Below are 25,283 nucleotides of genomic sequence, written 5' to 3'. Positions count from 1 at the left end.
TGGGGAGTGGAGATCTATGAAGAGGGTGTGGGAAGTACAACAGGAGCCCACATTGCTTCAGGCACAGTTCCCTGAGCAGCTGCTGACAGAGGAGTTTCCCCCAGCCCTGATCTGGGCTGGGTGCCAAGGCAGTTCCTACCCCTCACTGCTCTGCATGGCAGTGGATGTCCATAGGCAGCTGCAGTCAGGATGAACCTGTGTCAGCTACACTTTCATCAAGTGGTGACCCTGCTTGGCCCCAGCCTGGCTGCCCCCAGCTGTCCTGTGGGGATCCACAGCCAGAGCCAGGGTCTTGTTCCCAGCCTTAGGGTTCCTCACTTTGGGCTGTGCTTCCATGCCAGCAGGTCTTTGTCTCACATGAGACAGAGCTCTCATCCCAGGCAAAGGCAGCACTTGCCTTGCACAGGGAAAAGAGCTGCTCCAACAACACTCAAACTTGCTGTTGGATGGCAACAGCATTGCTAACTCTCACCTTCCACCATAACCTCTGGCATGTGGTTCAGTTCAGATACACGCACAGGACAGGGGCTGCAGTCACCACTTGTCCAGAGACAAGACACCCCCTTCCAGAGCTAGCAGTGAGGGAAGGAGCTGGGAGTGCCCTGTCCCACCATTTCAGACCCAGTCCACGCTCTCATGGGCTCAGCTCTGCCCAATGAGCCCTGTACTTGAGGCAAGAGGCTCAATTTCAAACTCCACCTGGCCCCCTTCATCATTTAGCAAATACTAACTCATCTCTGTCCCTCTCCAAATCCCACTATGGGCCCCCTCTTCACCTCAGCAGGAATTAACACACCCCATGTCCAACAATACTGAAACTTTCTCTTTTGTTATTAATGCAGAATGTTATGTGGGTCCTACGGCTGCATTTTGCAGAGGTCAGCTCCATGTCCCAGCTTGGCTTGCCAGTCCTCTTCCAACAGAGACATAGAAAACCAGTCAAACAAACAGCTTGATTTTATTTTTTTTTTAATCTCAAAGGAGAAAATTTGCCTCAAAACCTGCCAGAAGGATTTGCAGTGCATGGTCCAAAGGTTTCAAGCTCACAGTCTTGAAAATTCCTCTGGTTTCTCATGCCTTCTTTAAAAAACAAAAAAGGGGGGGACAAAACTATAAAAAAGCAAGTGGGGACTGAGCCTGCCCTTGCTTAAAAATAGGAGTATCATTTACATGCACATTTTAAAAATGCAGGGTCTGAGTGACAGGGACAAAGCAGCTGGTCCTATGAGGAAACTGCTGCACAGTCCCAATTCCACTCCAAAATTGTGGTGAAAGAAGGATGAGCACAGCCATGCATATGCCTGTGCACATTCACCCCCCACTCCTTGCAAAGTGCTTCCTTACGCATCAAGGACAGAGAAATTTTCTTCCTCCTGGGGTTTTCGGATCCAGCTGCCATAGCCCAGCTCTTCCAGTGTGCTAAAGAAGCACTGCTTGGCTGCCTGGTATGCTGTGGCTGCCTCCTTGGCATCTGAGTACACGGACAAGCTCAGCAAGTCTTTGCGGTTGTTCTTTGCACAGAGCTGCTGGAACAGGGTGAACATTTTCCTCTTGGACACACGAGACACCCCCAGTTTCAGACTGAGAAGGAAGACAACGGCAGCAATGAGGGACAGGACACTGAGAAGAGCCAAGAGGAGCAGGGGGCTCAGGTAAAATCCCACGATGGAGGAGCTCTGGGCTTGGCAGGGCTCTGTGATAGAGTCCAAGCTGGGCAACATTTTGTTTTCCTTCAGGAGTGCTTGTTTATGTCTGTTTGAAATTCCTCCGTCCAACCCTCCCCATGCGTACGGTGCTGTAACAGTGCAGAGTGTACTCCCCACTACAAAGCTGACCCCCTTCCCCCAGACAGTGCTAGGAAAAGGCAGTGTCAGGAACGTCTCTTCTTACCCATCTACTTTCCCTTTGGTGCCATCCAAGACTTCAACTTCACTTTCATCAGCAAGACACCAATTCACTGATGACTCCTTCATCTTGCCTGTCTGCCTTGCAGAGTCATACACGCTGACTCGCCCAACCTGCACAAGAGGGTTTCTTAACCTGGTTCTGCTGCATGAGTCTCTTGCCCCTTTCATCCCTCACAGTTTTAGCTCATCCCAAACTTTCCAGAGCTGCAAGGATAAGGTTCTTACTGAGCTGAAGGCAAGAGCGGCAACTTTAGTGTCCTTTTTTCCAGACTAAGACAACTGCCAGTAACCCCAAAATGTGGGGTGACACAAAGAGGCCAGGCTCTTGGGGTTGTCCTGTGTAGGGCAAGGAGTTAGACCTGATGAGACATTGTGGGTCCCTTCCAACTCAGAATATCCCTTGATTGTATGTTTCTGTGTTTCTGGTCACTAATTTTTGCCCCTACTTGGAGGGCTGCTGCACAATGACCCTCCCTGCAGAGCACCTCAGGGACCCCAAACCCACAGGCAAAGGAATGGGGGACAGAAAGATGAAGAGGTGCTACAGCTGCAGTACCTCAGGATGGTTAATGTGATATGGAGCCTGGAGCTTTTCCTTCAGTGTGCTCCCATCCCTCTCCATGCGGCAGCAGATGGCACGTGTCAAGTGACCCCGACTGTACAAGTAACCTGTGGAGACAGAAGTAAGGGTGTCAGGAAACAGGATGGTGATGGATTGGCGAAACCCCAGGAACTGTAGCACTGCTCACAGACTCCCCAAAAGCCCACAGCACGTGGATCGGCATAGCTACATGTATCCTATAAGACAAGATCTTATAAAGGTCTACAGTCTGCAACATTTCTCACTGAAGACACAAACCTGCAGTTTTTTGTCACACTCTCCTAGACCACACGTCCCTCCTAAAAATCCAGAACTTTGGAGAGACACCAACTCTACCCACAGCCTAAAATCCACAGACTCCCTCTGTACTTTCAAACAGCTCTGCCAAGAAAGTCATTTCAGTCTGTTACTCCTACACCCTCCATAAACAAAACTTTGCCATCACACTGGGGAGTGAGACGAGTTGTCACTGCAGCCCAGTTTTACCCTGAAAGGACAAAGAGTTTCACACCGAGTGTAACAGAGCGGAGATAAACTGGCTCTAGGAAGTGTGACAGCAATGCCCCTTGCAAGCCGAGTATATTCCAGCGTAAGATTTTGTCACTGCAGGACATCGTTCGTAACCGTTCCCCATGCTGGATCCCGTCCCATGTGGGCACAATGTCACTTGACTCCACAGGAATGGTACCTTCCCCTGCACAAGAGAAGAAGAAAATTTTTCTGTGTAGTGTCAGATATTCAATAAATCGAAACCCCACCAGCAACTGCACAAGAAACTTCTGGACACCCAGAACAAACTCAGCAGTCTGACATCAGGTTCAGGGAACAATCTGGGATGCAGTATTGGGTACTGATTTTCAACATGTAATCTTCAACATGGCTGAATAAAATTCTGCTTGAAAGCGGGGGGGGGGGGGGACGGGGGACGGGACGGACACAGACCCAGATCTGAGCTTTGCATCAAACTTCAGCTGCAAACTTCACAAGGGTGGGAGTGCAACAAGCAGAGCTGGGAAGGGACTCTCTCTAAAACCTTCCATGTACCTCTTTTCATTCCTGAATGCTTCAAATCTCACTATAGCACACATAGAGGGGTAAGGAAGCTCTGGAACACCAGAAAGGCTCAGAGGAGAGGACTGAAGCCACCCCATCATGCAGGAAGCGACTGCACTCACCATTCTCCACCTTGGTCCGCAGCTTGCCCTGCTTGGGGTTCTCAAAGAGAGGCTGGTGGTGGGGCTGTCCCATCTCGTTTGCCTGATCACTGCAGGACTTATCAAAGAGTGCTCCGTCTCCACACGGTGCTGTGCTAGAAAACAAACCCTCCCTGGTTAGCACTGACTGTAAAGGAAACAGTCAGGGCCAGGGGAGTGACAGTGCTGCTGACACCAGTCATTGAAACAGCCCCCCCCCCCCCCCCCCCCCCCCCACAAACCTGACGTAGAGGTGAAAGGTAACACTGCTTTTTATTTTGAGTTTCTTTCCTCCCGCTTGCTCAAAAATGCTCTCTTCTGCAGAGGAAGGATTAGACGGGTCATACTTCATGAGCTCACTGTAAAGAAATCTGAAAATAACACCATCCTGTCAAAAGGCTGCCCTGCTTCTCAGACAAGGAATGCTTCAATTGACAGGCAGGGTCCCACATCACCTACTCCTGCTGCATGGAAGAGCAGAGACCAGGAGCTGTGGCCGAGGATTCCTGGGGAGCCAACAAACAGTGCTCAACGCACAAAAAGATAAAAAGGGCAAAGAATCCAGGAGATTTCCTGCCATGCAGAGGACAAGCCGTAGCAAAGCAGTATCCTGTCTGGCAAGCAGTGGCAGGAGAAAAGGAGGAGCCTGGCTGGGTGCTGCTCGCATGCATCTGATCTCAGTGTGAAGAAGACTTCAAGGTTGTTAACCAGCACCTTTTGTCAGCGGCCAGTTTGCATTAAAAGTAAACAACCCTTAGGCAGCTGAATTCAAATGGTGTTAGAATGAGCCCAGGATCTGCTTACACTGATGGGGTCTTTTATTGCTGCTTCTGGCCAGGGAAAACCCTGAGATCTCCAACAGCATGTCAAGGACTAAAGAAAATCTGCAGCCTCACAGACAGTCCTTGAGCAGAGCCTGTGGAGGGACTGATTTTTCAAGGAGAGGCAGAGCTCACTCTGCTGTGCCAGAGCAGCTGTCAAGATTAACAGCTAAAACAGAAAGCAAGCAAGATGCAAACCTGATTCATCACTTCCCAGGGACCTGCCCTCAACACTTCCCTTGCTGAGGAATGCAGAGCACAGTGGCAGCACACAAAGGCTTGAAGGAAGCAGCTGATTTTGTTTTTGTTCATAACCAAAGGACAGATATTAACCAAGCACTTCAGCTTCTTCTCACTTTAGGCTTCAAAAGCTATCAAGTGTCACAGTGAATGTGAGAAAAGAAGAGGAAGAGGAGAGGAGCAGGGAGGAAGGAGGCAGGAGGGAGAGAATTGTGTAGTTTTATTGGGAAAACCCCTTCCAGCCTCTAAAAAAGGGCTACTGACTTACCAAAGCAAACGTATGCAGTATGTTTTCCTGAATCCTTCTATACCCAGACAGGCCAGGAGACCAAGCCTGCAGTGGCTTGGCATAGCAGGAGCTGTACTCAGGCTGGAGAGTGCCCTGCACATGAGCCCAGAAGCTTCAGCAGGAGGATTAATATCAAGTACATCAGATGCAGCCCTTGGGATCCTGGCAAGTCTCCCATTCAGTACTTATTTGGGCATAATTTAGGCATGGCCCCTTCTTATCAGAAATAACTTCCCTACATTCAACAACACATGAGTAAACATGTGTCTGAGGATCACAGCATCTCTCAGCACAGCAAAGAACTAGGGATGTGCTTCAGCTACACCTCTCCAGAATGGGAGAGCAGCTCCTGGCAGGCCCTTCTCCTTTTCCTTTTGAGTTTCCCCTTTTCTCACCTCATAAAGCCTCTTCGAGAAATGATTTCTGCATGACAGTCATTTACTGTCTCCCCCTTTAAGCTCAGCTCTTCTCCTTTCACACAGCGATTACCTGAAACAAACAAACAAATAAGGAATTAAATAATAGGGCAGGTATCAACACCAAGATGGCTTCAGAAACAGAGCAAGGTTGTCTTATTTTTTTTGGGCTCTTGAGCAGCAGCACTAGCACGAGCACCCTGCCTATTAAATCACTATCACAAGCAGTTAAGAAAATAAAGGGACATCACTTTAGGGACAGACACACTTAAACTGCTGTGAGTTTTGGAGGACTGTACCTCCCCGAGGGCTTTTCAGCCTATCGCTCCTGGTAGAAGACTGGCAGCAAAGCAGAGAGGGAGATAAGCTATGTGTGGCTGTGAGAAACTGGGGGATCGTGTGCTGCAGCACATAAGGAGCCCATGCTCTGATGCACAGAGTAGGATGCAGCAATGCAAGCAAAGATTAAGAGCAATATCGCTACAGGCACATTTGCTTTGTTCTCTCTCTAACCAGATCACTTGTGATACCATGTGAGTCCTGGGAATGTTTTGTACCCTCTCTGAAGAAGCCTACAGCAACAGCCACTTCTGAGCTGTGGAATTCTGACAAGGAAATCTAGCACAGAAGCAAGAGTTCAGAGTGAGCTGGAAGAAGCTGTTCACACCTGTTCCGATGCTGACCACCACTCCCAAACCCTTATTTCCTTTCCGCATGATGATGGCAGCCAGGATCTTGCGCCCGAGCAGGCTGTGCTGGATGCGAGCAGTGAGGCTGTTGAAGCACTGGTGGCTCAGCATGGCCATCTGATCGTGCAGGGTGCTGCCACTCACAGGGAGCTGGGATGGGGACACAACAGCACAGGGTGTGAGCAGGTCATATGACACAGCTCCACAACAAGCTAACCTTTCCAAGTAGAAGGAAAACACAGAAAACTTTGAGCTTTGGGCAGTGCTGTGTCAAGGGGCAGGTAAAGTTCTTTTAAATATTTCTGGGAAAACCTCATCCAAGGCTTTGAGTTCTGCTTCAGCCACATCAGAGGCAGAAGCAAGCCATCTTCCTGGAAGCAAACAACACAGGCTGAGGAATGGTCTCCTGAGAATGCCAGGGAAAACCCTGAGCAAGAAGGGACAAAACCAACCTGCCTATTTCCAGAGACTCAGCCAAGGAAATCTGTTCCTGGCTTTGGAGAAATTCCTCCTCTGGCTGCCTATGAGGAGAGTGCACAGTCATTCCCAGTGCAGACCAACTCACCTCCTCCAGCACTGCTGACTGACAAATCCTCCCTGATGCCTTTGCTATTTAGAGCCTCAGCTGCAGTGCTCAGTTGTGCTGCCTGGAATGAGCCTTTTCAGAGATCACAACATTCTAAGTGTGATTTAAATCAGCCCAAGTTTGGGACAGCCGTCCTAACACAACCAGGGCTTTGCATTTATCTGATGCATAAATTTTATGAGCTGACACATGATTTTTAACGCAGCACAAAGAAATTTGGAAGCAGTACTAAAAAAAAAGTCACATAATTAAAAATAAGCACATTCCTATCTACCACAGGCACACATTTCCAGTAGTTTGTGGAAGAATCTGATAATAATTTAGCCCTAGAGCAGAGGCCCATAGGACAGAAGGGTACGCCTATGCCCTGAGGAAACATCTAACCCACTTCAGGAAAACCACATCAGGTTATCAACAGCTGCAGAGAACAAAGGGATCACAGTTGATTTTGAAAGCATTTTTCTTCGGGACTGAAAGGAGGAGGATAGGCAGGACTACAAGCACAACCCCAGCTCTGGCAGAAGATTTACCTCCGTGACACTCATCCCTTCCATGCGCTCAGTCTTCTCTGATTCCCCAATCAGGACTCGGAGTGCTGCATCAGCTGCCTCCTGCTTGCCCTGCTTTTTGTTGTGCGCAGTTACAGCTGGGAACCAGCGGCCACCAACCTTCGCCTGATACACAAACCTACAAAGAAACCAAGGAACCAGTGGATTTCAGTTTGGTTTTTACATTCTCTAAAGTGGAGAGAGGAAGGAATCAGAGAGACGAGATTTGGCAGGGGCAGCAACTAGCCCTTCTGCCATTTCAAAAGGCATCAGCAATTCAGAGCTTTCTGCCCTTTTCCTAGGGCAACAGCAGCAGTGCAAAATTTCCTCCTGCCAGATGCTGCTACTTACTTGGGGTCATGGGGAGGTCCTGACTGGTCAATGAGTTTGAACTCTGCAGCAAACCCATTGGAACGGGCATATTCCAGCAGGCCACTGACAGGATTGACGTTAAGGTATTTGATGAGCTCCCCAACACCCTTCATTTTCACCACCTTGGATTCATCTGGAGTGGCAATATTGTGCATGGACTGGTCACTGTGGGACTTCACAACAGGCTAGATCAGAGTTAGAAAGGAGAAGGCTGTTAAACACAGAGCAGCTGCATTTAGTGCAGGCCAAGAGCAGCAGCAAACCTCTGCCCCACATGACCTCGTGGGGTGAAATCCAGCAGAATAGGAAATAAAAGGGAGGGAACACCCAATTCAAAACACTTGGGTATTATAAAGATGCTCTTTATACCTGTTCAGGCAAGACATGGGGTACAGACTCTCCAGAAAGGATCTTCACAGCAACTTCTGCTGCCATTTGCTTTGCTCCCTTCTTGCTGTTTCCTACCACAGCGGGGAAAATTTGGTCACCCATTTTCACACAGTAGCTGAACCTGACAGGACATTATAGTACATGAAAAGTGTTAACCATAGGTGTCTGGATCTGGTTATTATCCCCGATCTGGTTATATCTCCCACTTCCAGGTAAATCCTTTTGGGTTATCTCAAATTTACCTGCAATTGAAATCTACCATGATGGCCCTAAACACTTCAAGCAGAACACCTCTAGGTGCAGGACTGAAACCACCTCCTGCCCTGGTAGAAGAAACAGCATCATTTCTCTGAAAGGGCATTGCTTTGGGTCTCTTTCTGGAACTAGATGTCTTGGACAAGCCATGCCCAGAATTCTTGGCTAAGAGGAACACTTAGCCTCACTCAGGTCAGTGACAAGTCCAGGGATGTGGGCAGCATGCTGAAGGGCAAGGACAAGGGCAAGTGAAGAAAATTTCCAACCTCCCTCAAGGCTGACAAGAATATGCCATACCTAGGATCATGAGGTGGGCCTTCCTGAGAGAGCAGCTGGAATTCAATTATGTTCCCTGACTTTTGACCATACTCCATTAATATGCTGATAGGGTGCTTCCCAGGAAGCAGGTTGAGTTGAGCTGCTGCAGATGATACCTCTGGCTCCAGCTGCAAAGACTACAGCAAGAAGATGGAGGAAATCAGCATCAGACCCCACATGGAACAGCATCACCAAGTAAAGAAAACAGGACTCACCAATTCCGGTTCCAAGCTGTCAGAGGAAAACGGCTCTTCACATTTGATTCCACCATGCCTTCCATTCACTTCACTCATCAGGACCTTCATTGCATTAGCTGCTGCCTCCTGCTTAGCCAATTTTTTGCTCCCTGCCTCTGCTGGTGGGAATGGGCGCCCATTAATCACTGCCTGGAACTTAAACCTTGGAAAGAGAAAACCAAAGGGAGATATTGAGATGCAGAAGTGTGTTCTCAGAGCAAGCAAAGCTGCTCTTGGAATTCAAAGAAGAAACAGTCAGCTCCCAGCTGGGAGAGTAAATCCAGGCTGCCACGTGCAGAAGAAAAAAACACCAAGGGTACCCAAGCAGCACTGCATCTGGGCCTTGTTTCATTACATTTCCAGAGCTATTTACAATAGAGGAGCAGCTCCATGTTTTGTTCTGAAGGAACAGGATGAATTGCCTTGTCCTACCACAGGTGCCAGAAATAGGTAATGGCTGTATGCAGGCAGCAGCTCTGTTGTGGCTCCTGCCCAGGAATAAGAAAGCTCAAAAGCAGCCTGTACTGTTTGATTTGCACCTGGTCATTTGAGGGTCACTCCCCTCCCTCTGGCATTCTCCAGGGCTATCCAGAGCATCCATCTTAGAAAAGTGATGCCCCACAAATCTCTTGCCATTGACAGTTCTCCTTCCCCATTCCTCCAAACTCTAACAAAAGTTGATCTTCCATCCTCCAGCCCTGGAAATCTGCTTCCAAGGGGAGTAGGAAACCAGATCTGGAGAGGGATTATGGCACTGAATCCATTCAGATCCCTTCTTAAAAAAAAAAAACAACCAACCCCCCCCCCCCCCAAAAAAAAAAAAACCCAAAAAACAAAAACAAACAAACAAAAAAACAAACAAACAAAACAAAAAAAAAAGAAAATCCTGGGACTCCATCTTTAGAAATTAGGCCAATTTTCCCGTCTAGCGGATCTGTTGACATATTTCAGTGTGGCACATATGGAGATTTTCACAGTCTCACTGGTACTCAGTAACAGCTGTGATTCTGCAAGGGGAAGCAGGACTCCAGAGACTGTCTTGGCCAACTGCAGTTTCATGCCGCATGCTCAGCTCAGAGAATCTGCTCTGACCTGCTACAACACAGAAATGTCCACAGTGGGGCCACCTCGTTTAACTTAAGGCACTTGCACCCAAACACTTTGTTCTGGGTTCCCTTCACACCATTTCCAGGGTGACAGCATCTTGAGAGGCAGCTTAGACATACCAATTTACCGCTATATGATCAAACTGAAGGCAAGTAATTGAGTTGGGACCCAGTGAAGAAATTAATCCCATCTTTGCTGCTCAGAATTAGGAATGCCAAAACAGGGCTACCTAGGGTTAAATTTTAGGCTTGCCTTATTTTTTTAAGCTGATGCAAGGAATCAGCTAGGTGAATCGTTTGGAAAGAAACATTAATAGCAGGCCCCTCCACAACAGTTGAGTGGGTGAACTTGGTTGAAGTCAAATAATTTTATGGAAAAAGAGCTCAGAAAAAGTAGAACATTTTCTTACCGTGGCTCATGAGAGGGGCCATTCTGCTCCAGCATGATGAAATCACAGTGCTGGTATGTGTACTGGGAATATTCAGTAAGGCCACTCACTGGGTTCTTTTCCTGACAAGCCATCAGTTTCTCTACAGGAGAACATGGGAAAGCAGTTTCGAACTGGGCTGCATAACTGGGGGAAGACTGAGAATTCATAATGCATTCTGACTTATCAGGCTGCTTGTTGATAGCATTCAGATTATCTGGGATATCATCTGTGGTCCACTTGCTGTTTTCTGAGTTATCATATTTACTCAAACTGGAGAATTCAGGCTTAGTGTCCTCAGATGCATCTGCTTCCATGTCACCGATATTGCCTTGACCAGCTTGCCCCAAAGGCTGCCGTCCATTTTCTACACTTTCTTCTTCCGGTGCCATCACTGCTGGCAAAGCTGTAGCCACCTCTGGGGGACACGGAGGGACAAAGGAAGAGGGAAGACCTGACTCAGGAGGTGTGGGATCTGCCATCTGCATTACTGAGCTGGCCTTCAGCCTCATCTGCATCCTCTCACGTTTCCTGTTTGTCAGGGACCATCGTGGAGGAGTTGCATTCTGCTTGTGGACATCTCCCAGCTTTTCCAGAGCACTAAGAAATGCGTTAACATCCTTGGCTCTGGAAAGCCCAATGTTTTTGGCAAGATTGAGTGCTGTTGTTTCCACCACACTAAACAAGTAGTTGCAGATTTTCTCCTTTGTCTCAGCCATCTCTGCGTCTCCCGAGCCAAGTGTGTTCTGCTCTCCTCCTCTGCTCTCACAAGCTGGACCTGTGCAACTGGCACTGTGGCCAGTAGGGCTTCTTTCTCTCCCTAAGCTAGGGCTGGCAATTCTCCACAGTGGCCGTGTCTCTCCCCCTTTGTGTAACTTGCCTTCTCTTAAGAGCTTATACAAAACACGGTTGACCTCTTTCTTTTGAGTTTTAAGTTTACGTGCCAGATCAATTGCTGTGCAAGTCCTCCCCTCCCCAAGCTGCCTGAGAACAGTTAGAATTTCTTGTTCGTAGTCTTGCCCAGCAAGAGACAGTCTTTGGAAATCCAGCCTCACAGAGTCAGAATCTCTCCTTGAGTTCACCTGATGATGGTACTGTGGAGGGCAATACCGAGGAGGCAAAGTCTCAACCCGGGGATGCTGGCTAGAGAACCTACGCCCTCCAGCCCAGCTGGAGCTGGGCTGACATCTGTCTGCAGGAGCCGGTGTCACACCTTGCCTGCCTCCGGTGCACGACTCCTTGTGTGATCCCTGTCCCTGCAACACAGAGACTTCAGTGTCCTGCTCTGTTAGGAACTGCTGGTGTAAAAAGGTTCCCCGATTAGTTTCTTGTGGGGTATGAGGGTGGTTAAGAAGACCTCGGTTAGTGCTGGGGCAGTTATGTCTTGACTGGGTAAGATACAAGCCTCTGCCTCGCCCAGTGCCTCTGATCATAGCGCACTCCTGGGACACACGTGGGAACCAGGCTGCTGATGAGCCAGGAGAGGAGCTGTCACTCACTCCACACTCTCCCACCCTGAGGAGAAAAAACATAGTAATTCAGAATGTCTTTACACAACCACAGGATTCCAGAAATGCAGTTTAAACAGATTCCCAGCTATTGAGACATTTCAAACATCTTCTCCCTTGTCATTTTTTTTCTTCTACTTTTCTAGGAGTCTAAATTAGTCCTGTAAACACAAACAACAAACTATGGCTGCCAGCAGAGAACCAGCAGCCCCAAATTGCAGGTGAAGTCAATCACAAGAAGCAGTTTTGAAACAAGCAGCCCTCTGCTCCCATTAGGCTTGATTCCAGTACATGATTGGGTGGCCTGCTCAGGATGCACTCCTAAAACACAGCAAGCTGCACTCCCCTGCCCGAGGGAGAGATGAATCTCAGACCTACTTTGCAACCTGAGAAATGGGGGCATGAGGATATAAAGGAGTGTAAGGAGGTAAACCAAAGCAGCTTGCATGGTCACAAAGAACCAGGCTTGCTATAATTTTCAGATTCGTCGCTAAAATAGTCTGAAACCCCAAGCATCTTCTCCTTGGACACTAAGTGACCTGTAGAGGTAAAACATCACATGACAGGGGAATGAAAGCGATAACGTGCAGATAAATTGGACAGATGTGCAGCTGGCAACAGTATGACAAGTTTTTTTCGATTACAGCCCAAATTTCACTCTAGCACACAAAGTCGTGCTGCCCTCTTGGGGTACAGGGGTAAGACTAAACTATTAGTATACTTTTTGAAAGTAAGGAATCCAGCCCAGCATTTTCTAATTTTCTGGTAACATTTGCTGCGAAACTGAGATGATACAGACATGGAACATGATACACACTGCCCGGTCCCCGTTCTGCCTGCTCCTCCGTGACCTCCTTAACGCACCTGTCGTCAAAAAGACAGTTTTTCCAATGTAAGTCCCATCTTTATAAAGCTCTCCATCGTCACGAAACACCTCAAGGCCAACTTGAATTTCACTTCCATTACACTGCACTCGGCTGCCATCAGCAAGACTTATTTTTACAATAAACATGGAGACGCTGAGTGCAGCGCGACGGGTTCCTACCTCCCCAGCTACGAGAGAGTCCCACTGCTGCCCCCTGCTCAGTAACCCCGTTTTACAAGTGCTCCCTGAGCCAAGGGCAGGGCACAAACAGGAAGAGGGGTTTGGAAAAAACGCTCTTACCTCAGTCTCATCCGTATGCCAAATTATTTTATGAGAAAATACAGGGGAAAAAGAAACGCTGACCCGCAGAACGCGTCCCGGCGGAACGGCACCGAGCAACCGCCAAGATGGCTGCGAGCCCCGTTTCAGTTTCGTTTCCCGCAGCAGCCGCTCCGCTCCGCCCCCCCCCGCCCGCCCGCCCCGGGAGCTCCCAGCGGGGGCTGGCCGGATTTCGGGCTTTCCCAGAAAAGCTCTGGGCTTTGGGAGCAACCATCGTGTTCCTTACCAGCGGCGGAACCTAGGGCGGGAAAGCGAACCCAATAGGGCAGCTCCTTCCCCCGGTCCCTATGGAGATGCAACCCCGTCACTCACGAGTTGCCGCCCGGACGGGGTCCTGGTCCGCACAAGAGGAGCTGCTGCTCTCCCGGCTTAGGGAGGGGCTGAAGGAACACCTGCCGCCTTCAGCTACACCCCCAAAGGAGACCCAGGGACCACAGGAGGACGGCTGCCACCCGCATCAATGTCAAACCACGCTCCCAGGCCCGCGCATCCACGGCGGGAGTGACGGCACCATGAACACGAGGGCCTCGTCCGGCCCCCGAGCCCGGAGGGCACCGTATGGAAGGGCGGGCTGGGATACAGCGCGACCAGCACCGAAAGCCGGGAGTCGAGGCTTTTATTCTACGCGTTCCGCCCTATGGAACCTGGCCCGGACAAGGATCTTAGGGAACCAGGACACGGTCACGCCGCATTTCGGAGACCCGCGGGATTGCCTCCACCACGGCCTGTGCCGCCCGGGTCCGGGGACTACAGGACGCGCGGGCCTAGAGAGAGCCCAATCTCGGCCCACGCCCGCCCCCTCCTCGCGCCCCTTTACCTTGCCGCTGCCGCCGCTGCCGGCGCATGCTGATGACACAAGCGAGCCCCCGTGCGCCTGCGCAGGAATGTGTGCGGCAGCCATCTATGCTCGAGGCAAAGGGCGGCGGCCATGTTTAGTGAGGGCAGCGCACGGCTGTGCCGGTGCTGTGGGCCCGGCAGGGCTCGGCTCGGCTCGGCTTGGCTCGCCCCGCCCGCTCCGCTGCGGGAGAGGCGGCACAAGCGCCCAATCCCCCGGCTGAAAGGCAGCGGCGCGCATAGGCGCTACTGTAAGTGCGTCTCAGATGGCGTTTTCTCCACCCACCTGGGCCCGCGCGTCCGCCCTGCTCGTTGTTGCATGTCCCTGTTGCCGCGAGGCCTCGCCCTGCCACCGTGTACTCGGGAGTAGGGGGCTTCTCCCCTTCTCCATGGGCCCCCTACGACCCGTGGGACATCCATTTCCTATGGGCTCTCTATGTGTGGCGGGGCTCTGCTGTGTTCTCTGGGGCGCCCCTTCTTTGGAGCTTCCTTATCCCCCTGTGCCCCTCACCGTGGTCTCCCCCAGGGGGCTCTTCTTTTTCTATAAGCTTCCCACTTCTGTGGGACTCACCTCACACCCATTTTAATCCATTATTTTAATGCTAGTGGTGCAGTAAGTCATATCCCAGCCTGTCGGAGGTTTTTCCCAGACAAATGGAGGCATTCTTCTTCCTAATCCTAAACCAGGCACAGCTCCTGCTGCCGGTAGATCATCCCTTTCTCGGGCAAACACCATCCGGATTGTGTCAGTTATAAAACAACTGTCGGGTCCTCCCTTTCTCGGGCAAACACCATCTGGATTGTGTCAGTTATAAAACTACCGTCAGAGAACAAAGAGTTCCTGTCTGCTGCTGCACTGCACGCATCAATAGCCGTATGTCATCGTCCTGGTTTAGGACAAATTTGGGAGGAAACCTCTGAACTGGGTCCCTCCAGGAAACAGACTCAAGCTGTCCGTCCCCCAGCTGCTTCAGGGAAATATTTCCTCAGAGAGAAGTGGAAAAAAACCTGTTATTTAACAGGCAAAGCACTTCCCAGCACAAAAATGAACAATACTAAACAGCAAAACCTCTTGCCGCTCCTAGGAGATGACAAATTCAGCAGAGTCCCTTCTGTGGGTTGCAGCCCAGCTCACTCAGTCCCTCCAGTGCTGGGAAATGCTGTGGCCCAGGCCAGGCCGGTGTGAGCCGCTGGTGCTCTTCTGGGTTTTCAGTCCAGAGCAGGTTCAAACAATTAAAAAACAAGCAAACAAACAAACAAACAAACAAAACACACAAAAAGACCCACAAAAAAACACCGAAAAAAACCAAAACAAATAACCAACCGACCAAACAAACAAACAAAACAACAAAAAAAACCCCAACCAAACAAACAACAAAAAAACCCCAACAAAACAAACAAACAAACAAACAAAAAAAAAGCACAAAAAAACAAACCAAAACAAAAAAAAAAACCCTACAGTCCAGGGAGCTTCTCTGCCTCAGCTAGCCAGAAACTAACTGAGAGCAAAGGACAGCTCTCTCCTGCTGTCCACTGCAGACAACACAGTCTGTGTGAAGGATTCGGGGTAGCAAATGAAGTCTCTGATAACAAACTCTGCACCTCTTCTCTCCCCCTTCACTCCAGGAACCAGTCTTGAAGCCACAGAACTCAATATTCAACACCAACAAAACAGACAATTGGGGATACAAGCATCATAAAGTCACCCCAAGACAGCAGTTTACCATCTGGCATGGAGATCCAAGCAGGGGCTGTCCGGGAGCTGCAGCAGCACTGCCAGGCTCGTACAGCTAGGAGGGTGCCAGTGGCTTGGAGCAGCACCTGTTAGGCAGTGGGCACTGTGGTATTTATCCTTGTGGGTATGGATCACAACCAAAAGGCTTGGGAGCCAAGCTATTAGACGCACGTATGGACCAGCCATGGGTGTTGGGTTCTTGTTCCAGGCAACAAGTGACAGGACAAGAGGAAATGGCCTCAGGTTGCAGAAAGGCAGGTTTAGATTGGATGTTAGGGGATATTTCTTCATGGAAGGGGTGATCAGGCACTGGAAGAGGCTGCCCATGGCATTGGTGAAGTCATCATCCCTGTAAGCATTCAAAAATTGAGTGGATGTGGCACTTGGGGATATGGGTTAGTGGTGGCCTTGGCAGTGATGGGGAATCAATAGCTGGAATCACTTATTTTAGAGGGTTTTTCCAATCTCAACGAATCTGCAGTTCTGTAATTCTGCTGTGGTACAACCGGTGAGCAACTATCACATGCAGGACCATTATCTGGGAGTTCCCAGACCCTCTTCTGCCAGGGTGGTGGGTGTGGAGGGAGTCAGGAGGGATGGGCATGGGTTCTGGATGAATTTTAGGGGTCCATCTGCCTACATTAGTCCATGAATGGGCAAAACATACAAAGACAAACTCCTCAGAGCACCCTGATCTTCACCAGCAGTTCTGTGTGTCCCAGTGGAGAGGTAGCTGTATGTGCCTTCAGGTGAGGACCATATACCCACTGTGGCCTCTTCCCTGCAGCTTTCCAAAGGCATTTCAATGTACCCGGAGTAGTGGCAGGGTGCAGAAATGGTGAGTCATACCCCAGAATTGCCAGGCTCAGCTGCTGCTTATGTTCAGTGAAGGTTGTGGATTGTTCAGGATTTGGGGTTTTTTATTCAGATGATTTCTGGATTTAGAGGTTTTGAGGCTTGTGTGTCACTGTGGTTTTGTATGGGCTTTTTTTTCTGTAATGGAGAGACTCCTTGCCTAAAAAAGAGCCCTGCGCATCTTTGTTCCTAGGAGGGTCTGGGAGCACAAAGACTCCTGCCTGGGATGAGGCTCATGGCAGACTGTCAGACATGGGGATCACAGTCCACATAAGCACTGTCTCCCATCCACTTCAGCAAACAACAAATGACACCACAACACACACAGTACACTACTACCAACTCTTCGATCTGTTGTTTTTCTTTCTTTTCACTCTGTTTTAATTGCTGGTGATAATTCCCAAGCTTTGCTCCAGGCTTGATGGATGTGATTCATCTCAGCTGCTGTGAAGAAGGAATAGGAATGTTCCAGCACTACTGTCTGTTGCCTTGGTGTGACATAGGCAGTTCATGAAATGATGTGTTGCTGGCATTGTTGGGTCATATGTCCTTTAGAATTGCATCATCCTAAACCTGACAAAGAGGCACTTCAACCATACAAGCTTATTCTCCTTTCTCCTTTTTTTATGGAAAACTGGCAGACAACCAATCTGGCAGACAAACAATCCCAACCTATCTCCATAGGAATGAGCTGGGAGACCAGGAGACATCCAGCTGCTGAAGTCCCAGGATTAACACATCCATGGCATCTGCTTGGCTATGACAGAAGCTCCTGCAGCCTCTGGAGATTGCAGTCATGGGAAAATGAGTCAATTTGTGGTGGCAATAAGGAACTGATAACCAGCTTACCTGAGGCTGCCCAGCTGATTTTGGTGGAGGGTAGAGAAAGCTCCATTACTTGCTCTTGGATGCTGGGTTTCATCCTGCTCCCCTGCTTCTTTGGGGGCTGCCCCAAACCTCCCACTTTCCCCAGGCTGAGCAGAGGGTTCCCCACAGGATGGCAGCATTCACTAAACCTCCAGCATCAGCTGGAGATGCCTCAGGTGTCTGCTTTGATTTGCTTCCCTCTTATGAAATGAAAAGAGAGGAAATAAATTGTTGGACAGCTCCCCCGCCTGACTTTCTGCTTAGATGCCAATTCTCAGCTCAGGCTATTGTTCTGCAGAGTTTCATTTTAAACTCCTTTATCAGACACACTAAAATATCATTTCCTTGCTCTTGCAAAATGCCTGTTCCTACATGAGAGATCTGCACTTCTTAGTCAGCTGATAGTGGTTTCTAAGGGAAGGCAGCCCTGGGAGTGGTGGTTTATCACCTGCCCTGCTGGTGTTTGATCCCCTCTGCCCCAGGGCCAAGCTGTGCTCTCACACTGCTGGTAAGAGGTGCAGTTAGGATTTGGCCTCCTTGCAGAAGCGCCTGGGCTGAGGTGGTTCCCATGTCCTTCCAAGTGTTGCACTTTCTTCAGTCTGGCTACAGATGTACAGCTAGGAACCAACATTGAAAATCTTCATAACTCCAGAGTATCAATTCCCCTAGAAGAGAAAAAATGCTTTGTTTTCTTCCAATGGATTTTTATGGTAGCTATAAAGCATATATATGGAGCAGGTAATGTATGGGAGATATTGCCCCACTCTGAGCCTGTGCTTTGGTATGGGCACCAGAGCAAGGAGCTGCTTCCCAGAAAGGGACTTCTCTACTGCTCTCAATAGACAGGTTCCCAGCTGGAGAAGCAGCAGAGCTACCCAGGGAATTGCAGGGAATTTTGCCTTGCTGCTCAGTGAAGGAGTGAACCTGAGCTTTGGTACAACCCCAGCAGCTGCCATGTCTGTGGTCTGAAGACATCAAGCAGGGATTACTTATCTTGAGAGCTCTCAGTGAGGATCAAGAGGGGAAGGGGGACTCCTGACACTTCTGTCTATGTGATAATCATCCCCCTCAGGCATCAGTGTGCTCCAGGGATGGACAGTATGCTCCCATGGCCCAAAGCTGCAGTGGAGCCCAGCAGTGAAAGGCAGGTAGGCCTGGCATATCTACAGCAGAAGGAGCCATCACAATAACTCCCATGGCAGCTGCAGTGTTTGGAAGCAGCACAGTTTTATTCTGTCTGGTACAGAAGGTACCCTTGAAAAATGCAGAAGGCAGACTGTGGCTCAGCCACCTGTATGGCAGGACATGCTATAGCCTTTGCTTTGAGTTCTTGGATGCTCAGGGGCTCTTTTCATGTGGTTTTAGAGCCATCACAGCATGTGTGGCCAAATCGCTTCTCTGAAGGAGTGGGCTCCTTGGGCTTCTCCCTCACCACTGTCATGATGACCGGGGCTCCTTCAGCTTGGAAAGGAGTTGTGGGGAGACTGGCCACTCAAATCATGCTTCAGATGTCAGTGTCTCTTTGGCATGGCTCCAGGCTGGTCAGCCTCTCCCTTATCAAGGTGTTGACTTAGGTGATGGCCAAAACATTGCTGCAGGAGGTCAGATGGGGACCCTAGACAGACTGTGAACCGCCCAGCTTGTTCTTGGAGGGGGACTAGCAGGGAGAAGGGGGTTCCTTTCACTGCTCTTAGCACATCTGATGCAGTGGTTTACAGAGAGTCAATCAGCTGAATTAATGAATCCTTCCTAAATCCAGAATTCAAAGGTCTTCCTAGTACATGTCAGTTGACATGGCATTAATACTTCCTTCTGTGACCATTACATCACCATCCAAGCTCAGGTTCCCCTTTTTGCCCATTCATATTTAATATTAAATCTGATTTATCTGCAAGAGGGCTTTATCACGTGCTCAGAAAAATCGAAAGGATTTCACAATCCATTCATGAGGCAGAGCCATGGGTGAGAAAAACATTGATCTGAGAAGAAAAGCACTGACTTGAGGGTAAAAGCATCACATGCACCCTGGACAGAGCTCTCCACCAGCTCTCCACCACTACTGTCTTGCCACTTATCACCACTCCAGTGCCTGATTTTTACCTGTGTTGCTTGAGGTAGTTGCTTATCCCCCCTTTTTCTTGAAGCTCAGTGCTCAACAAACTCCAGGGGCTGCCCAAGGCAGCAGCTGCTGCTCTCCACTCCTCTTGATTTATGTGCTATTGAGCATTAGAGAGATTCTAATGGACAATCTCACAGGGAAAACCCTGGTGCATCTGGGTCTCTGAACTACTTCCTTGCATGTAGGACTCCCTCATGCCTCCCAGGAGATCCCATTACACCTATTTCAATGCTTTTTCTTTAATTGCTGCAGATAATTTCTTTTTCATGCAGCACAAACTGACTGCTGATGGAGTCAGTGCCATGTGCTGATGGAGACACAGGAGGGTTGGCTGGAGGGAGTAATGGATGACAGAGGAGATGCTGGTTGCAGATTATAGGGACATGTACAGCATTATTGGTTGGCTTGCACAGATTTCCTCCCAAACAGCATTTTTTAACCTAAAAGAAAGCAAGGGTTGCTTCATTCATGGCTTCCCTGGAGGCAGCAGCAGCACATTAAGGAAAAAAGAGAAGGAGGAGGAAAAAATAGTCAGAAGCACCAGGTGGCTGAATATCTTGCAGCCTAATTGATTCCTCTTTAATTAGAACAAAACCTGTTGCACTCAACCAGCATTCAGTGCCAGCTTTGGAGAAAGCAGCATCTTCCCTGGCCCTGTACCAGCACAGCTTGGCATGGAGGGAGGAGAGGAACCTCACCGAACCATGCAAAGCTGACAGTGCCTCTTCCACACCTGGGAATCAGGGCAAACTCCAGCTCCTACAGCTTTCTTCAAGGCAGCAAGAGCAGGATGAAGGAGAGTCAACCATGTCAGTGTCTGTTGCACACTGAGCTGCAGCAAGGGAACTTGGCTGGGATTAACTGGAGTAACTGAGACTTCACAGGGATTTCTGTGTCTGTGCCTGACTTGGGAACTGCTCACCGCTTCTCCCACAAATCCAGTTCTTTTTAAAATGGGAAAGAGCTCAGCTTCATTTGCAGTGAAATGGCTTCTCTGCTTTTTGCCTCTTCAGTTTTGAACAGATGTCCGAAACCTTGCATGGACTGGGGACCCCCATCTGCAGGGCTGTGTCTAGCTCTGTGGCCCCAGCATAAGGACATGGAGCTGCTGGAGAGATTCCAGGGAAAGCCATGAAGATGCTGCCATGGCTGCAGCACCTCTGCAGTGGTGATGGGCTGGGAGGTCAGCCTGGAGAATAGAAAGTTCCAAGGAGACCTTAGAACCCCCTCCACCGCCTAAAGGAGCTCCAGGAGACTTGGAAAGGGATTTTGGCCAAAGGTCTGGAGGTACAGGACAAAGGGAAATGGTTTCCCACTGCCAGAAGGCAGAGTTAGATGGGATACTGGGAGGGAATTCTTCCCTGTGATGGTGATGAGGCCCTGGCACAGGGTGCCCAGAGAAGCTGTGGCTGCCCCATCCCTGGAAGTGTCCAAGGCCAGGTTGGACAGGGCTTGGAGCAACCTGGGATAGTGGAAGGTGTCCCTGCTCATGGCAGGGGGTGGGACAAGGTGAGTTTTAAGGTCTCTCTCAGCTCAAACCAGTCTGTGATTTCATGAAAATAGGCTCAGCACTTGCTGGTACAGGTTAGGTGGCAATGTCAAACCTCATCCGCTGCAGCACCTGGTCACATCTCAAGTGCTTTTGGCAATGCCACTTAATGGTTTTAATTCTTTGGTCCTTGTGACGTGCAAGGGCTTCCCCTGGTGCAGGGTGGCTGTGGGGGCTCTTCTGTCCTCTCACATCTTCTCCCCAGCACACTCAGGAGTTGGACCCCACTCCTGGTCCTGGGTTGCTAGTTCTATTGAAATATAACGGATGAAGTGACAACTTGTCTGCGGGTTTTGTAGCAAAGCCCCCACCACCAGCTGGCTTGTGATGGCTGCTGTTGTTCCAACACAGAGACTTCTCCCCAGCAGAAACACCCAAAATAATAATTTAAGTAGCAAAGTATCATTTTCCAACCTGTCCCTGCTGAAAAACCTTTCTTATGGTACAAGCACCAAGCCAGCAGCTGTTGGGAGTCTGAAATTACTTCTTCCATCCATTGAACATGTAAAGGGACACAAATGCTATTAACACTAGCCTTGCCTTTCATCAGGCAGCTCCATCTTTTGTGGGTGCTCTCAGGAATTACAGAGAAAGAGGAAGCTGATAGGCACTGTGGCTGAGCAGGAAGCTGAGAAGGTAAAAAGCATCCTGCCAGCCCTTACATACAGCCCCAACCCTGCTCCCCACACTGGGCAGGGGACCTTGCAAAAGTGGCACTGTCACAGGCTCCAGCGGTTAACTAATCCCATTGGAATGGCCTGTAGCAAGAGCTAGAGCTTCCCTCTCTGGGTTTATGAGGGCTCAAGAGCTGTTTTTGTGGTGCCAAGCTGTTTGGCTGATATTACCCACACTGCTTGGAAGCCACAATCTGGCCTGCAGACCTCACACCGCTGCGCTGATAATTAACAATAATTAATGGACCCAATGGTGCCAGGAGTACCAAGGCTGGTTAAATAAATTAGCAGCGGAGCAGCCTCAATTTTACCTTGGAAAAGGAACGCATTCAAGATGGAAATAGCTACAGGACAGGTCCCCACCTTGTTTTATCTCTGCAGCAAGTGCAGAAGAGCATTTCCTGAACGTTTTTCTTCCTGGGTTCAAGAACTGGGGACCAGATCTGAGTTGCCTAGCTGGAAGTCATGTCTCCTCCTGACTCACCACCTACCCCATTCCCTTGGAAGCAAAAGCTTCTTTGCAGGGAGTGAGATTCCCAGCTCCTGACTGGGGAAATGCCAGCATTTAGAGGCTGTAGCCCAGTGCCAGAGCAGCTGCCTGCCTGCAGAGGCAAAGCCTGATCCAAAGGCCTTGTTCCCTGCCTGCCCCTCCCTCTCCCCCAGGAGTTACCTCCTACATCCTGCTCACTCCCAGCAGGCAGATGCTGATTCAAACCTGTCCCCTGTGGAGCTGTTTGCTTGGGTTTTCCTCTACCTTCTGGAAGGCCAGTAGTTCCCCACGTTTTATAAAAGTTATATCTGTAAGGAACTGTTTAGCAAAACAATAGTATTTTTCTTTCTTACTCCCTCCCCCTCCCCCCCCATTTATTTTTTTCCTCCTTTCTTCAGAAGTGCACTTCCCCTCTTGTCACTGTACATTCCAGCCCTCATGCAGGCACATTGCACTGGGCTGCATAAAGATGCCCAGACCTTCACATCAACAGCATCCTCCTCCCTCTCACTCCTGGGACTGGGAAAGCAAAGGGCAGACACAGAGAGGTGGAGATCCATGCTATGGCCATTATTACCTTTCTCTTTGGAGAAACGGTAATCCTGAGCCATTAATAAAAATAGATTTTATGCTGCACATAAAGATTAACATGTTTTGGCTTGGCTTCATGGGCAGAACTACAGCTGCCTTTGTATCGCACTAAGCCATTAATCCTGGAAATGAAGCTCCAAGGGTTTAATCACCTATCAGAGAGACCCCTGGACTCTCTGATAGAGTGTTTTTAGGATATTTTAGGATTAATATTTTTAGGATTTAGAGGTATTAGCTCAAAACTAAAAAGGCCCAATCTATTGATTAATCACAATTCATCTACTGCACATTATCTTCCTCTTCCTCCTTCTCTGCTGGCTCTACAACATCATGTTTAGCTAGGGGTGTTGTTTCTTTTGGCATCCTCCTAGCCTGCATATAATGATGGAATTTGGGGCGCCAGTCCCTCAGCCTGCAATCTTCAGAGTGAGCTGAAGCCAGCAGTGCTCCATTGCCAGGCTCTGAGCAAGGCTCAGAGTGGTGCTCAATAGGAAAGGATCCAGCTTCCCCTCATCTCAATCAATGCATTCACTTTGGGAAAGTCATTTGTGTGACATTTGCACCCCAGACAACTTTTGTCCTTGTTTTTTTAAAGGTGAGGGATGAACTGGAGGGAGCAGCCCAACTTTGATGCTTGAGCAGAGTTGAATGAGCATGGGGAGCCTCAGTGCAGAGCCAGAGGAAAGAGCATCCACTATACCATCAACCTCCTACACTCTTTCTTGAGCCACAGCCCAAGAACATAGGAACCAAAAATCGTTTTTGAGAGCAGGTGTCTGGAAAACCCCTCATTGCTCCCATAAAACAAGGCATCTGGAGGTGCCCCCTGGTTTTACAAAGTACCCAGCAGCTCCTGGCATGGGAGGTCCAGAGATGTGACTGCAGCCTCAGCTTCCCTCTGCACAAGGGAACAGGGACGTATCCCCTTCACTGGTGTCTTCTCAAACTGTGCAGATGGACTCTGAGAAGCACAAAGCTGCTTCCCAGAGATGAACAGCAGAGCTCTGCACTGTTGAGGGGAATCACTGCACCCAGCACAGCCCTCGTGGCACAAAGTTTCACTTCCCTGTATCAAGAATGCCTCCAACATCACTCCACTGTTGGCCCCAGTGGCAGAAAGAAAAGAGCTGTGACAGCTTGCAGAACAGAGGGTCTGAGGCATTGATAGATGTACGTATAGATCATATATTTGTGTGTGTAACGCTGCACAGAGAGCTGCATCCTTACACACCCGCACAGGTAAATACTTCTAGATACTGACCTCTTCAGATTAAAGTCCAAGGCACTTTTTACAGTGAACAGGTTAAAGCCATAGTTTAAAACATGCCTGTTTCTGGGTACAGCTCAGGTTTATGGCAATGCTATGGGGACGGGCTGTTGTCATACAGGCCAGTCCCCACTCTTGTCCTCCAGCTGAGAGACTGGCCCTGAAGGAGGAATGTAAGGCCGGGACTGGATCCTGACCACAGAGACATGCAAGCAGCTCCCACTGACCGGTGCATCGGCAGTGCTGAGACCCCAGCAGGGGGAAGAACACTTCGGGTGGAAGAAGGAGCAGACCTGGGTGCACAGAACTCTGGTGCTTGCAGCACCCAGAGCACCAGGGCCCTCACCCCAGAGCACCCACTGGGTAGGTGGTTCTGGTGCCTTGTGGGGCTCTGAGGTGGCTCATCCCATAGGGAAATAGCTAATGTCATGGAGAAGCTTTTTCTCTCTCCTGCAAAAGCCCCTCTCTATAACCTCAAACCCTTTGGATACCTTTTAGAAGGGAGCTTGGAGTTAGGTGAGAAGAAGCTCAGACCAGTACTGAGCCTGGCAGCAGAATCTTAACAAACTGCTGAGCAATCACCGCCATCGCCCCCCACCAAACATACCTGGTGGCCATGGCACAGGGCTCTGAGCTGCCTGGGAGATGTTGGGCAGGAGAAGCCCAAGGGAGAGTGGTGCAGAGGAACAGGAATCCCCATGAAGCCCCAGACCTTGCTGGCAGCAGCAGAGGCTCGGCCCTGGCCTCTCAGAAGAACCAGCTTCTTTCCTCCATCAGAGCTGGTTTCTGCAGGTAGATTTCAGGTCTGGGGTCCAGCAAGGAGCATCCAGATCTCATGGCACCTCATTGCTGCTAGGGCTCTACTGGGTTGGACTGGCCTGGAAGGGTGAGACCAGCACAGCTCTGACAGTGGTAACAGTGTCACAGCATGGCAGTGACTGCAGCTCTGATCAGGAAGGGCCAGTGTAGGAACTTTTAGACTTTCTCTGGAAAAAAGCAGCAGGAATTGGTCCCATAGGTACTGCTCATTCCCAGACATGTCATGCTCTGTGAAGACTGGCCAGGACAAAGTGTGGCTGCCAAAGAGCAGTTTAAGACTTATGATCCAGTAGGGATCAGGTCCAGCAGCTCAGTGGCTGGAAATAAAGAAGCCACTCTGGGACTCAAGGAGTCCATAGAATCACAGAATCATGGA

General features: G+C 49.6%; 1 protein-coding gene across 4 annotated transcripts; it reads right to left on the bottom strand.

The window, feature by feature from the left end:
• Positions 1–939: 939 nt before the first annotated feature.
• ADAR (adenosine deaminase RNA specific) lies at positions 940–13,203 on the bottom strand. Of its 4 annotated transcripts, none has more exons than XM_062511173.1 (15): positions 13,069–13,203; positions 10,378–11,910; positions 8,841–9,024; positions 8,605–8,762; positions 8,032–8,173; positions 7,642–7,847; positions 7,273–7,429; positions 6,135–6,306; positions 5,447–5,540; positions 3,944–4,072; positions 3,684–3,817; positions 3,020–3,202; positions 2,464–2,576; positions 1,891–2,018; positions 940–1,581 (listed from the first exon to the last, which is right to left on the bottom strand). In XM_062511173.1, the coding sequence occupies exons 1-15, from the start codon at positions 13,077–13,079 to the stop codon at positions 1,341–1,343; spliced, it is 3,585 nt and encodes a 1,194-aa protein (XP_062367157.1). In that variant the 5' UTR covers positions 13,080–13,203; the 3' UTR covers positions 940–1,340. The 4 variants fall into 4 exon arrangements, with proteins under 4 accessions (XP_062367157.1, XP_062367160.1, XP_062367158.1 ...); XM_062511176.1 differs by lacking the exon at positions 13,069–13,203 and having other exon boundaries at positions 10,378–11,651; positions 11,753–11,824; XM_062511175.1 differs by having other exon boundaries at positions 1,355–1,523.
• Between the last annotated feature and the right edge of the window lie 12,080 nt (positions 13,204–25,283).

The sequence above is a fragment of the Cinclus cinclus genome, chromosome 31, assembly GCF_963662255.1.
Source record: "Cinclus cinclus chromosome 31, bCinCin1.1, whole genome shotgun sequence".
Lineage (NCBI taxonomy): Eukaryota > Metazoa > Chordata > Aves > Passeriformes > Cinclidae > Cinclus > Cinclus cinclus.
Note: the sequence above shows the minus strand (reverse complement) of the source record. Positions and strands in the feature narration are given on the sequence as shown.

Coding starts and splice junctions, on each gene's coding strand:
- ADAR (XM_062511173.1), bottom strand. Junction 9,025..10,377: donor GGCCCCTCTCATGAGCCACG/GTAAGAAAATGT, acceptor TCTCTTTCCAAG/GTTTAAGTTCCAGGCAGTGA. Junction 7,430..7,641: donor GGACCTCCCCATGACCCCAA/GTAAGTAGCAGC, acceptor GTTTCTTTGTAG/GTTTGTGTATCAGGCGAAGG.